This window comes from Manduca sexta, chromosome 25 (genome assembly GCF_014839805.1).
Source record: "Manduca sexta isolate Smith_Timp_Sample1 chromosome 25, JHU_Msex_v1.0, whole genome shotgun sequence".
In the NCBI taxonomy this organism is placed as follows: Eukaryota; Metazoa; Arthropoda; class Insecta; order Lepidoptera; family Sphingidae; genus Manduca; species Manduca sexta.
In genome coordinates, this window is record NC_051139.1 from 4,818,203 (window position 1) to 4,834,296 (window position 16,094).

At 37.1% G+C, this 16,094-nt stretch overlaps 1 protein-coding gene across 1 annotated transcript in view; it reads right to left on the reverse strand.

Moving 5' to 3' along the window:
- LOC115441670 (arfGAP with SH3 domain, ANK repeat and PH domain-containing protein) overlaps nucleotides 1–16,094 on the reverse strand; it is a 55,073-nt gene that overhangs the window by 14,187 nt on the left and 24,792 nt on the right. The window contains exons 4-6 of the mRNA XM_030166540.2: nucleotides 10,009–10,263; nucleotides 2,886–3,131; nucleotides 2,556–2,817 (exon numbers count right to left, since the gene is read on the reverse strand). Coding sequence (XP_030022400.1) covers nucleotides 2,556–2,817; nucleotides 2,886–3,131; nucleotides 10,009–10,263 — 763 coding nt within the window. The remainder of the gene's footprint in view (nucleotides 1–2,555; nucleotides 2,818–2,885; nucleotides 3,132–10,008; nucleotides 10,264–16,094) is intronic.

Here is a 16,094-nt window from a genome sequence, read left to right on the forward strand (position 1 = left end):
CCGCGCGTTATATGAAACCATAACATTAAGGCGATACCTCAAGGTCCATTTTCATACATTTTGTTTCGCCTTTAATCTGGGTAACTAAACAAGTATTGGCAAGTAAAGAACTGCGAGAACTAATCACTAACTAGACGTGAATTTAAATTCTTTACTTGCCAATACTTGTTTAGTTACCCAGATTAAAGCCGAAACAAAATGTATGAAAATGGACCTTGAGGTATCGCCTTAAACAAAACTATTGCGGTGACTATTGCAAATAGCTTTGAAATTTATTATCAGTGTCTTATTGTATAGAACAATTGACTCTTTGTAATATTGTGATGAATCAACGAAAAAAAAAATGATCTGAAAATTGGAGTACTGAGTCGAGTCTATTGAGTCGGCGTGGCGTTTCCAGTAGCTCAACGGCTTCAATATCCTCAATATCGACTGAATCTACACGTTAATATCCATTCTCGATAAAAAATAACACAAGACAATGAAACAGACGCCAATTTAATAGATAGTCTGACAAATGATTTGAAATGTGATTTGACATTTACGATTTAGACCATCGTCAAACCAGGGGTCGCCGAGGTTTAGCATTAGACCATCAAATAGTCCATGGTTTATCGTTAAACCACTTTTTGTAATACAATCTATACTATTATATAAAGCTGAAGAGTTTGTTTGTTTGTTTGTTTGTTTGTTTGAAGGCGCTAATCTCAGGAACTACCGGTCCAAACTGAAAAATTCTTTTTGCGTTGGATAGCCCTTTGTTCGTGGAGTGCTATAGGCTATATATCATCACGCTATACCCAATAGGAGCGGGGCAGTAATGGCTAATCTCAGGAACTACCGGTCCAAACTGAAAAATTCTTTTTGCGTTGGATAGCCCTTTGTTCGTGGAGTGCTATAGGCTATATATCATCACGCTATACCCAATAGGAGCGGAGCAGTAATGGCTAAACTCAGGAACTACCGGTCCCAACAGAAAAAAATATTTTTGCGTTGGATAGCCTTTTGTTCGTGGAGTGCTATAGGCTATATATCATCACGCTATACCCAATAGGAGCGGAGCAGTAATGACTAATCTCAGAAACTACCGATTCAAACTGAAAAATTCTTTTTGTGTTGAATAGTCCTTTGTTTTTGGAGTGGTCAAAGTTATATATCATCACGCTATGACCAATAGGAGCGGAGCAGTAATGTCTAATCTCAGGAACTACCGGTTTCAACTGAAAAATTCGTTTTGTGTTGGATAGCCCTTTATTTGTGGACCGCTATAAGCTATGTATCATCACGCTATGACCAATAGGAGCGGAGCAGTAATGGCTAATCTCAGGAACTACCGGTTTGAACTGAAAAAATCTTTTTTGTGTTGGATAGCCCTTTGTTCCTGGAGTGCTATAGGCTATATATCATCATGCTATGACCAATAGGAGCGGAGCAGTAATGAAACATGTTGCAAAAACGGGGAAAATTATGAGTTTTGAGAGCTTCCGTTGCCTGCGCTGCGTAAACGGTTAAAGTTATGCAACAATGATGTATGACGGGATTGTTTCACTTAAAAAGTTCTAAATAATATAACAAAAGTCCCCCGCTGCATCTGTCTGCCTTAACATGTTAAACTCAAAAACTACCTAACGTATTAAGATGAAATTTGGTATGGAGACAGTTTGAGACCCTGGGAAGAACATAGGCTCCCGGGAAACTACTATTTTTATAACGGAAAACTTTAGCCTGAATAACTTTATAACGCGGGCGGAGCCGCGAGCAAAAGCTAGTTTTTATATAAACCGTAATTTGCATAGGTTTAAACCAGAGTTTTTAGTTAAACCTCGTTTTGTAATAAGACGGTTATAGTTTTGCCCATGGATACAATCAAATTTCTGCAAAATTTACCATTTACAAGTAAGTTTTAACATACAAGCAAGTAAATTAGATACTATTGAAGCAGTTATTTTCACTCAAGGTTCTCTACTCCTCAATGAATATTTTTGAAGCCAACTATTAGAATATAAAAGGTATCTAGTTTTACTGATCCCGAAACGTAAACCATTAATCCGCGAGGCCACACATGAATGGAGAGGAAACTGGATTATCTAAATAATGATGCAATGCAATTGTTTACAGTAGAAAGTGAAATCCGATCTTTGTAATTAGCGTAGGTGTTTCGCGGAACGTTCGCGCGATAAGCGTATGCAAGTCGATACTGTTTTGGCTGCGCGTGAGCAGAGCTAGGCGTTAGTACTTTGCACGGATTTATTTAATGACTTTATTGTAGACCTTTCACCAATCCGACTACGCGGAACCTTTTTTCGTAATAATGTGGTGACAAGCAATTGGCCTGATAAGCGCTATGACTCCATAAACAATAGATCTAACATCTAGATCTTTAATTCACTAATGAATTTTATTTGCTACAAATCTATGAGTGATAACACTCTACTCCATATTTTATTTAAATTCATTTATCCAAAAATGATAATTACACCCTAATTTTATTTCGAATCGTCATGGTTCATCCGGCCACATTTTACAACACCCATAAACAAAAAATAAATACTAACATGAAACTAGATCAAACGCTCTCTTGTCTTCAGCGGCGACTTTGATCTGGCAGGTGAGCAGATTGACCCTCGCAGGAGTTTTGTTCTCGTCCGCGTGGAAAATGTCAAGGAATCCTTCAGCAGTCACTCGACACCGGCGCTTCTGCCACACCCGCCGCACCTTCCCTTCAGACTTCTTCAACAAGTAACCGCTTCTAGATATACCGTGCTGCTTGTCACCTTGCAGCTGATGAAGAGAATATCCTCCCACCGACGATGTTACCTACAATTGAGTTAAGTTATAAGAAAGCTTTTGGATTGTTATACTTATACTTATTTCAAGGTCCTTACCTCCCTGTCCTGGGGCGCGGCCGCTCGCAACATATTCCTCAACTCAAACAACCGCCGCCGCTCGTCGTCCTGCTGCTGCCTGATCTTCTGCAACTGCACGCTCAAGTCCGCCACGTACACGCCGAAGTGCTCTATCGTCTTCAAGCCGTCTTGAAAATAATTCGTTTGTGCATGATAATACTCCACCAGGTGCTGCAGCAACTCGATTCCCTTCTTAGTTTTTATTTCGTTGAACTTTATCAGATACTGTAAAAACGAAATACAGAAGGTTAACACTGCAATTCAAAAATGAAATTGAGCCAGTTGATCAAGCAGACGGCAGACAGGCTGACGCCGATAGTCGCGTGGGCACGACCGCTGTTATTACTTCATCAACAGCGGCAAATGGAACACGTCGCGACAGACACGAGCGCCGGTCCGACTGTGGAAAGCCACAAATACTACTCCATGCCCTTCCGCGAGTTAATATTACACATCATGACGCACGCGCACGCAGATCCACGCTATAGTGGGTACAAATTTGTCTTACACAGTTGTGTAATAATAATAAAGCTCAGCGCGCGACCTTGCTCAACTTTCTTGGCCGGCCGCCGGCTACTTTTCAGTGTATTGTAAACTATTCCTAGATATTTAACTGTTGGCTAACAACAAGTTAACAAAGCAGTTGTTATCGAACGCTTTGTGTAGAAGTGATAAAAATATATGAGATGGTTGGTTAACAAGTGGAGCGGGTGCGTGGGCCGCAAGTATTGTTGGTGGAGGTATTTGCAGCGGGTGTCGAGTGAAACATGGAACAAAGCGAGGGTCAGAGCGTCGTCGGCCCTGCGCGGCGCAAGGCCGGTCGACGACCTGACGCGCGCCTCCGCGGTACTGCACACTGCTCACTGCATACACCTGCACGCTTTTTCTATACTTTTGGAAAATGAAACTTCTCTTTATGACAACAAGCTACTTTATCGTAGAAAACCAGGGATCACTTGAATTGATGGGCCTTGCTATTACAACATTAAGTTCTGTCGAACGTTCAGCCGTCCCCACGAGTCGCGACGTCCAACTGACATTACCAGTTTAAAGGTGAATAAAACAAAGGAGTCTTAACTGAACGTAACATAACACAGCAATTATTTTTATTGCCGGGATTGTGTCAGAATTCGAGAAACGTAATCAATAATATGCGGTGTCAAGTGGCAACTGGTATTGAAAGACAACAATAAAGCATTTATTGAAATGCACGCCGCCTTTAACCACAATACAATGAGCAAGTGAGTCGAACTGTTTTAGACGCGCAGTCACTGACCATTAACATTACTCAACTTGCATATTTACACTGGCGCGCTCTGTAAACCGATAGCTTACTTCATCGACGGCTTATTTGTTTTATTTGTTGATTTCTGAACAGGTAAGTAAAGGAGTATAATACATTATAACATGGAAGGTGCACACTATTGAGACAATGTTTTTAGTGACAGTATATTATTAATTTTATTTACGAAATTTATATTTTGAAGTACGGGCAGTTCTATAGGCGAGTGGGAATATACTGTGTATACTGAATATATATATTGTCTATTATAAATTAACATCACCTGAAACCTAAATAACTGTCTGGGCTATGGGAAGAGATACAAGTGCAAACACTTATCGCTTACTTGCGGCACTATTGATTCCACAAGTCATTAACGAAACGTCGTTGTGTAACTTGCCCGTGAACCCCTCCGCGTCTTGGCTCTATCCATTGCAGCCAAAGATAATGTACTGTACACTTGGCATTGCATTCTGAAATGCAGACAGATGGGTTGTTTAGCGGGCGATCACTTGCATTATTTTCGGCAAGGCGAAACGACTCTAAGAATAAACATTAGATGAACTTTTATGTTGAAAAGAAACATTCACGATTTATGCGCGATTCGTTTTCTAATTTCGTTTAGGTAAGTCTAGAATAGAATAGGCGGCGATAGCCTAGTTGGGTGCGGAACGGTCTGCCAAGACGAATGTCCGCAGGTTCGAATCCCAAGGGCACACACCTCTGACTTTTCAAAAAAATCACGTGTGTATTCTTTGTGAATTTATCGTTCGCTTTAACGGTGAAGGAAAACATCGTGAGGAAACCTGCACATCTGAGAAGTTCTCTATAGGAATTTCGAAGGTGTGTGAAGTCTACCAATCCGCACTAGGCCAGCGTGGTGGACTAAGGCCTAATCCCTATCAGTAGTAGAGGAGGCCCGTGCTCAGCAGTGGGCAAGTATATAATACAGGGCTGATATTATTATTATTATTATTATTAAGTCTAGAATATACAGCATGCCTGTTATCGTAAATTTTATTGATTTACTACTACATAAAAATTTGTTATCTAATCATTTTAGTGTTACAGAATCGAAGTTTTATCAGTGTAGGTACATCATTTTATTGAACCTGCTTATTTGATTTCCTTTGGCGAATTTAGATTACATAATTATTATTTATTGCTTTTGTTTGAATAAAATATATAATCCAGAGGGCTTTGTTGCAGTTAGTATTTCCATTTTTTTACTTACTAATTGAAGAAATGTTATATACTTAAACAATAGCATGATGAAATCCAACTTTTGCGGTTTGGCACGATACGAGAAAGGCGGCATTAAAGTCTAGGAAAGCCTGCGTTTTGGCAGTTCAATCACTCGCCATAAACCCGTAGCAGCCATTGTCAATGCCAGCGAACCCATGTTTCTTTTAAAATTATGTGTTGTAACTTGAAAAGGGTATATTTTACCACGTATATGAAACACAAATTCGCGCTTTTATGAAAATATAGTCGAATAACTTAATATGCTACAGACTCTTGAAAGAAACAATTTCAAATATATTACGTAAGTTTCCACGCAAAATTTCTTTCAAAGAACTGTAAATCAGAAATAAAGGCACACGCCTCAAAGACGTCTCTATTCTCTAAGAAATCTGGAAAATATAATCAAGTATTAATCGAGCACACGGACAAACTTTATACTGAAGGCAGCAGTAAGATTCCCGGCGACTGCACACTGGTGAGAGACAATGGTTCCACATAAATGGTTGTCACGGACAAATATATTATTACGCGTGCATTGTTAATTGCATTCCTAGTGCAGAGTAATGTTGATGCACAGCGGTAATAATTTACATTGTTTAGTTATTGTCGTAATGTGCTAACTTTATATCATGATAGTAGTATGCATCCCTTCTTTATATTGAGGTTCCATGTACGCCGACAGCATAATAGAATGACTTACTAATATTTTTGCATCTCTAAAATTTCTAACATCAATCTTCGTGATGTTCTTTTGTTATGTTCATTCTATCCCTCAATGTGAAATGCAGATTAACATTACAACGCAGTTCCGGATTTCATTTTATATTTTGAAAATGAAAGCCTACCGAAGTAGGATATTTTTGCACACGTAATTTTGACAATGTAACAACGTACGAATCAATCATTAAATCCAACTTACTCAACAGATGCTATTGTAAGTACGTTTCGCGTACATCAGTGAATGTAATAGGTTTAGTTCAACGACCTTTCCCAACGGTATCTAAAAGTAATGTTTGAATTAATGTAGACCACAGTGAGTCACCCGCGATCGTCGCACATAACGATAACAACGTGTGACGTATCGTTATTTGCCGGTATTCAAGTCTTCGAATCGCTATCATGCTATATTGCATAACTTGAACTATAGATAAGCGTTTAAGGAGCGGCAGGTTGTAGATCCACGAAGCGATCGGTAAGTACCGGCTTTGCATGCATTTGGATATAAACGGGTTTAGTCAAGTTACCAATAATGATCATTTATTTTACTTAAAATTGTTAACGTCGCCTCCCTTTAAGTAGACGTAATTAATTCAAAGCAAAATAGCGCTTATTTTAAAGCTCTGTTATTATATTAAGTACTTATAAAAAAAGTACTTTATAATACTAATTTTACTTTAAAGATAAAACCGAATAACAAATCTCTCATTCACGTTGAATAATTATTAACTAAATATCAGCAATTTAATTTTTATTGATAATTGTACAACACGTATGACATCACTAGACCACAAAATAAAAGGCGGCCTTGGGCCGTACCGCGTAACCCTTCATGTCACATGAACATAAGCGGTTTGTTTGCATGAAAACAAAGGCGTAAATAATAAGCAAGCGATAATCCCTGTAGGATCATTTATTCAGAAGGCTAATGAGCGAGGCCGTTCATGCCCTTGGGGTAAGCTTGCAGCGGCACCAGGCATATTGTTTGCGACTGACTGTTTGATGTAACCACCGACTTTATACACGTATAACAATATTATGTTATTTTGAATGTAAAATTCCTACGTATAACAACGACATTTAGGGTTCACTCAACCGTTTCTTTAGAATGTAATTTGTAAATTGTGATAGATTTATATAATTACACTCGCAAATTGGAGACGGAATCACAGGAACATTTTTTCCAAAATACTTTGAGTGTGATGCGCTGTGAAATAATAATATGTTTTTTTATTGCTGCTTGAATGACGAGACGAGCTTGCCGATCGCCTGACCGTAAGAAATACGAACGCCCATAAACAGTAAAAACACCATCCAACACCTTGAATTACAAAGTATTGTTTGGTATTCCACTGCGCTCGCCATCCTAAGACAAGAGTTGTTTAGTCTCATCATGTCCAGTTACACTGGCTACAATGACCTACAAACCAGAACACAACAGTGATTACACATTGCTGCTTAGCGGCAGAAATAGACATTGCGGTGGTACCTACCCAGGTGGACTCTAACATATAAGACCTACCACCAGTAAGTTCATCAATGTCTGTAAATTGTACAATAGCAAACGTATTATAGCAATCCGCCGTTAATCGACCATTCGCCGATTTACAGCATAGGATCGTAAACCATTCTCCAGTGCGACCTCAACCTTACTGTGACTTATTAACCGTTCGGCCAACAGGTCCCTCCGCCGCAGGGTGCGTGCGTGAAGCCACAAATTGTCCACCGACAATTATTAATTATCCAGTTTTGTGACTCCGTCCCACCTACTTGGTATCAATTGTGTTTGAAATTATGTTTTAAGTAAGGGAAAAATTACATGGTTCGTGAAACAATTATAAGGCATATTGAACTAAAATATATTAACGTCTTGTAAAATAAGAAACGTTTCCCAAAACACGTACAAGAGATATATAACTTTAATAAGGAAACGTTGCTCAAGTTGCCTATTAAAATCTGGCTAAAGAATACAACAAATTCCGTTCTCACAAAACATGCCATTGTGTAAACGCAATAAATTATAACAAAACAGAAGTACTTAAAATGGCACATTTTTTCCAACCTTTTATGGAGATTTTGGCTAAGGCATTTAAAATTCTATCACGAATTTATTTAAGCGACTATTCAAGGAAGATATAGTCGCAACGCGCTCAGATCTTATCATTACAGCTATAAAGGCAAAAATAGGAGTCTGCGGTCGTAAACGGCACTTATGTACAGGTAAAAGGAAGCATCTTGCGGAAGTACCAACATACACTAAGCTATAAAAATTTAAAAGCTCTCATCACCTTTCTGCTAAACCTTCTTAATACCTATGATGTATACCAATAAGCATCCTTAATCAATCCTATAGGTAAACGTACAGGATTTAATTCTTTGTGCTAATTGAGTGTCAAAGAAACAAAACTCTGGTTAAGTTAATCTAAGCTAGTCACATCTCAAGAAATATTTTTAGTAAGATTCAACTGACACCATAATTTAGTGGGAAAGCTTTTTATTACAAGTTTTTTCCACCGTTTCGCGAGGACTGTAGCCTTAATGGTCACGAGGTGGACTGACAGTTGGTCACCGGGAAGTCAAAATTACAATGTCTAACTAGATTTAATTATATATAATTGTATATATAGAAAATCATAAGAAAAAACGCGATAAATTCCGAAAAGAATTTTATTTGGATGTCTAACGTTCGCGTAAACATAAGAAATCACTAGAACACCTCTTAATTAAAACATAAGTGTTACCCACATAGCATCGCAACTCAAACAATAACAAGTGATAAAGCTGTCACATAAAAAGGCAAAAAGAACTCGGACCAAGTTGAATATCGTAAACAAATGTTTACGTTTTATTTATTTCTCGTTGATGAATACTTGAAATGTGTTTAGTATAGCGCGCCATTAACCGCTTCCGAGCACATCGACCACTCTCTGTAGGATAATAACAAAGTGTAAACGTGTTGCTTTAGGATGAATTTATTTGAGTACTCCATAAAGATTTAAATTATTTTTGGCTTTCATTTTATAGAAATAAAAACTATGCATACAAATAAATATTATTTCACATTTATATTGCTAATGTTTATATAAACACTTTTGGTTTTAAATAACAACGTAAATGACACTCAAATTCATTATATGTATATTCTAAAGACGCAAAAAAAAATGATATTCACTACCACGCGGTTATGTCACAATTTCTGGAATATAGTGTATCGAATAATAAAAATATAATTATGTATTTTTACAGCTTTGAGCAAGCAACTATAGGTGTATTTTCATTACTTTTGCGAAAAGTCACATCACTGCAAGCCAACCCAAACAAAAGTTATTAAAGAATAATCGTAATTGTTAAAGCTTTCTTAATCGTGTCCATGCTAATGCGAAATCTATAAATCATTAACATAACAAAATATTTTTACGTGGATACTGACGTGGATAAATAAAATTCATCTGTAAGACGAAAATATAACAGCATAATATATTTCTCTATTACGAAATACAAGGGTCGCGGTATTACGGCCAGGAGTTGAGACATATTTGGAAATACGGCAAATGTTTACACTACGGCTGAATCACACGAAATGAGTTCCCGGCGCGAGACTGAAATTGACAAATATCGCAGGCTATACATATAAACACAGCGTATCTTGTCATTTCTATATTAATATGAAGTATTTTTAGAAGTATTTTTTATAAATTATACGTATACTATAGCTGTCACAGCAATCAGATTTCGGTTTGGATTTTGCTTTGAAATAATTAATGATCCACTTTCGTCCCACGTCCAAAGAAGAGATTCATTCATCAGCTTTACGAAAGCCAACAACAAGTTATAAATAAGGTGATATTTAAAATTTACCTCACACATTTGCAACTGGAACAACCGTCGTTCTTTCTCCATTTCGTCTGCTATCTCGGCCGGTGTCACTTCGCTTCTGATGAGGCCTGCCTCTTTCGCTTGCGATTTCTTCTCTTTCTCTATCTTCAGGTACTTTGAGTCGTAGTCTTTAGATGCTTTGTCAAAGGGCCTTTTTAAATCTCCTTTGACGCCTCTCAAATCACCTTTTAATAGACTGTCTACAGGAAACATCACTATGTTGTTTATATTCTGCATCTGTGGACAAAGAATTTGGGTGAGGTTCGAACTATTATTTTTAGTTTTCTACCTGCGGCATCACGCAATGCCATTCATTATTTATAAAAAATAGGCATCGTTTTTATTAGTCACAAGTCAGCTATTTGGCTTATTACTTAATTATATAATGGAACTAATCAGTGATAATTAGAGAACGTTTTCTACTTCGTCAAGATGTCATGGCCGACGGTAGTCTGCACGTCATTTATTGCTCATGTTCCTTCCGGGCCCACTTTGCCAACATGAACGTAAGGCCGACACTTGGAGCAAGCAAACCATGTAATAGTAAGAGATTACTAGTCACCTCTATCCATTTGCGCAACCTTTCTTAGGCCATTGTGAGTGCGTGCCTATTACGGATAACTATTACAGCATTCATGTAATGAGATAATATACTTAAAGTGCCAATTTGAATACACTTTGGTACTTAAAATATCTCGAGTGACTACGCATCATTAGCATTCCTATAGACATTTGGCTCAGAGTTCTTGCCAAAGTTGCTTCACTCTATTCATTTTGACAGACAAATCGCACGCCTTGCAAATGTATCGCCCAAAAAAGGCGGCAAACATACATTGCGTACTGATGAGGATTGAGCAACAGCTCGTGTTTAATTCGAAAAGGAATTGCCGCTGGCAACCCTGACCTCGAGTATACATAAAGTGACTAATCACTCAAGCTCGTCCTCTACAAACACGTATCAATGAAACATATAATTGAACCAATAATGTAATTAATAAGTGAAGCGTAAAACGAACGCTCCCCAAGATAAAGTAATTAGTGGCGAGCGAGGGAACAAAAAACGTTAATACGTTACGCGTAAGTTTCATTCACAAGACCGATTATGGGATCAATGGAGTGAACACGTCCGTAACAGACGGCCAGCGGGATAACCAGCTCAAGTACACAAAGCCTTTTATGTAACCTAGCTTTAATCGGTTCTCGCTACACTTATTTATCGTATGGCGATTTGGAAAGATGTAGCTAGTTTAGCTAATTCAAGTAATTATCATCCTTCGTAACTTCTGAACATGTATGTACCTATTCCAATTGGTCTCTATGTTTACCTACTGGGGCAATAGGCGAATCTAATAAAACAACATGATTGGTGAACGAATAATAAAATAAAACTAGACTAAAACTAAAGACTATAAAGATATCAACGACAATTCAAAACGTTAGTTTCTCAGGTTAGAACTTAAGGCAAAACAAACTGTCTGCCTAAATATTTACAAATATAGACTAATATGTAGAGCATTACGAAAATTTATAAAATTTCTAAGAAATTGAAACTAACCATCAGCATAGTTGCAATTAATATTAGTTGTGGCGGCTATACGAATAAATTAACCATACGTCGAAAAAGTAGTTAATAACTGTGTACTGTTTAACCAAACAGCAAGTTTGTTAATGCCAAAATGAAAGTAATCTAGAACTTAATGCATAGCCTTAGTCTAAAATCACTAAACAAATACAATAATCGCAGTATCAATTAAAACAGCAGAAACCTGAATTGATCAAACAATTGCATCTCTAGCATCACAATGCGCCCGCACTGTACAAACCAACCTCCCGCCGCAACACACCACCGTGGTCGATTAATTGCCAAGCGTTTATCTGAACGGTGCATTAAATTTCCAACGAGGTTTCCCTTTCCACGTTCCCTGAAGTTGCACAAGTGTTAGTATCGGGTTATTAACGAGCCGTGAGAATCGGGATGCGTGATCAATTACACCGTCTTCGGACGGGGAAGGACTAAGAAACTATAGATAGCGTGTGATTGATGGACTAAATGTTTGCTAAGGCTTCGCCTTTTAATACTAATTTGATTACGGCAAATGAAACCCGATATGTTACGCATAAAAATATCCCAGTCTGAAAATATTTCAAGGATGAATTCTGTCGAACGCTGACGTAATGTATGGTGCGTTTATACCTTCCTATGTAGGGTTCTAGCTTCGGCAAATATTACAGAATTTTATTATTTCTTTACAGAATGTCTCATAAAATAGTGCAAGTACTTGAATATATGCAAGATTTTTAAGATTTTCATTTTCCTTCATAATATTGATATAACAAGTAAGACGTACCTGTATACGTCGCATATTCAAATATCGATATAATTAATTTAACTTTTGTGGAGATTTACCCACGTAAAACTACGTTTACGAATAAAAAGTAGCATATAGCACTCAAGGAACAACATATTCCATTTAATAAGAAAAAATCTCAGAACCTAAATATGTAGTTACATACATGAACGGCCGCAATAAAAAATCTAAAACTTCATTATAATACGTACCTACTTCTTATTTAATCCTATACACTGTGATATTACAACAAATAAAACCCTAAAATGTACTTCCCTATAACTTTTATAAAGATAACTACATAATCGAATGGCCGCAGTTAAATATCAACGTATCGGACCAACAATACACTTCTCAATCCACAAGACAGGCCATTAAGTACACGTCGAAGCACAATTTGTTCCGCAAAAGGCGTTAAAATGCTCTTTTTTCGAGTGAATATTTCCAAGTAATGTTAATGCAACAATGATCATTGTTCGAATCGAGAGCACGTGCGATCTTAGATCTTGGTGTATTGTATGCAAATTGTAAGTCACACGTTTAAAAATACCATATTGTTTACTTCTAATAAAAAGATGTAGTGTACTACGATATGTCTACTTGTGCGTTAATTAGCATTTGTTACATTCTTTAAACAATTAAAGTAACACTGAGGCTTGCTACGAATTAATACGGTCTATCTATTAACTTCCGTGCAGAGTCCAGAGGCCGTAAGATGCCTCTATACAAACGTTAAGGTCAATAGAAAACAAAAGAAAAATATAGGAAGGACATATTCAAGCGGCAAATTTATCGCAAAAATGTCAAATAGCGTACGGCCAGTTAAGAGGACATGCTCTGTTTAGCATTTTTTTACATCTAGTAACACATTCTACCTGAGTTCTAATCATTCACCAAATGTATGTTATATTTTAGTGCAAAGAAACGCTTATATAAAATACTAGCTTTTGCCCGCGGCTCCGCCCGCGTTATAAAGTTTTTCGGGCTAAAGTTTTCCGTTATAAAAGTCACGCTATATATTTTCCCGGGAGCCTATATTCTTCCCAGGGTCTCAAACTGTCTCCATACCAAATTTTATCCTAATACGTTGGGTAGTTTTTGAGTTTAACACGTTCGGGCAGACCGATGCAGCGGGGGACTTTGTTTAATGATATATTTTTGTAGAACTTTTTAAGAGGAACAATCCCGACATAAATCATTGTTGCATAACTTTAACCGTTTACGCAGCGCACGTAACAGAAGCTCTCAAAACTAATAAATTGTCCCTGTTTTTGCATCATGTTTCATTACTGCTCCGCTCCTATTGGTCATAGCGTGACGATATATAACCTATAGCACTCCAGGAACAAAGGGCTATCCAACACAAAAATATTTTTTCAGTTCGAACCGGTAGTTCCTGAGATTAGCGACTACTGCTCCGCTCCTATTGGGCATAGCGTGATGATATATATAGCCTATAGCATTCCAGGAACAAAGGGCTATCCAACACAAAAATAATTATTCAGTTCAAACTCCTAGTTTCTGAGATTAGCCGTTACTGCTCTGCTCCTATTGGTCATAGCGTGATGATATATAGCCTATAGCACTTCACGAACAAAGGGCTATCCAATACAAAATGATTTTTTTAGTTCAAACCGGTAGTTCCTGAGATTAGCCATTACTGCTCCGCTCCTATTGGGTATAGCGTGATGATATATAGCCTATAGCACTCCACGAACAAAGGGCTATCCAACGCAAAAGAATTTTTCAGTTCGGACCGATAGTTCCTGAGATTAGGCATTACTGCTCCGCTCCTATTGGGTATAGCGTGATGATATATAGCCTATAGCACTCCACGAACATAGGGCTATCCAACGCAAAAAGAATTTTTCAGTTTGGACCAGTAGTTCCTGAGATTAGCGCGTTCAAACAAACAAACAAACTCTTCAGCTTTATATAATAGTATAGATACTTGTTTTTCAAAACGCGACGTTATTTAAAATGCTTTAATGCCATTAAAGTATTTATTCCAGCAAAATTAATTAAGTGTCAACACAAACTACAAGCGGACAACATTGCTAACATTATAATTTTATTTGAACTTTTATACTGTTCAACCACGCCCAGACCTAGTAGGTTAAACTTTTCGGATTGCAACGAACTTTTTAAACGGAAATGAGCACGGAATAAATGAAACGCAATTCTGGCATTTATTTCACGTTTTCATTTCGCTGTAGAGTATAATTTAATTTATTTAGTTACGTTAGGATTGGATTTCTACATTATACTGCTTTCAGTCTGCATTATAATATCAGAATCGAACAGTTTGTTTACAGGCCAATATCATAACGAATTACTTAAATAATTTATGCTCTAACATAAAACATAGTCTGTAAACCATAGTTTCTAATTTCCAATCCAAAGAACATTTGACTTAACCTTATACCCAACAGCACAGGAAGTAAAACCACACCTATATTAAATAATTGCTTGGTGAGTCGCTTTAATTTGTAAAGACCTTATTTTTCGGACATAACTGTCGTAAACGCCCTCGAGCGTGGATATTTTTTTTATTTGAACGATGTGGACGTCAAACGTGGGCTCAGACGTTCAAATCACGATGTGTCTTATAAAACCAGCGTTCACCAATCCATTACCGGAATATCTTGCAAACGATGTTGATATTAGAACAAATAATAATTATTAGAAATATATTTTCCTTTAAATGTGGAATTTAGTGTGGTAACTTGAAATATCACATAGGCATATTATGAAATTCATTCCGTTTACATTACGATATTACGTTCCAGTGCTTAAATGACAGGAAAATTATACATTAATTCCTAATTAAATAAAAAATTGAAATTATTTTTATTGAAATTTATTTCGTTAAAAAATTACATCTTTATTATTTTACATCTTCCTATGGTTCGAGAAACTTTAAATTGTTAAGTGTTATTTTAAAGAAGACAACTATGTCATTTCATTTACGAACGCAATGTTAAAATTACCTTGTATATGCATCTTACAAGTTATAACCTCTTACCATAACAGGTATCTAAAAATAAACCGAAGTTAACAATAAAGTTTTAAACATATACGTTTTCCTTTTCATAAAACAATGCCGTAGATTGAATAAATGGATTGAAGTCATATTACTAACTCGATTACTTAGATATTTCAAACCACATATCGAGGTGGCCGACGGTTGCTGCAATAGATACAATTTGGAGAGGGAAGCGAACCGAGGAGCGTCAAGTTTTCTCATGCGAAACGCGACAAGTTGTCGACTCACCGATGAGTAATACCGGACAAGACACTCAACACTATACGAAATATAACGTTGGCAATAATTTGAATGATATAAAAATATCATTACTTTTAGTACCGAAATATGTTACATGGACGAATGATAGCCTTTATACGTCCGTATATAATTTTCTTGCTAGCTAAAACATGACAGTAAATGTTCATCGTTTCAATGAAAACCATCAAGTTGTCGAGAACATTGCTACAAAATCAATGATTTTAGTTAAAAGCATCGACCGACCGCGTTAACAAATAACACTGTGCCACAAAACACAAATAGAATTGAATAACAATCTCAATTCGCAACACAAATCGTTTGAGCATTAGCTAAATGTATGAACAAAGGGGCACAAAGGACTGCAGTTTCCAGGTCAAGGACAGGACGAGGATTCTGCGCAGTTCCACTAGATCCTTCACAAAATGAAGCCAGTT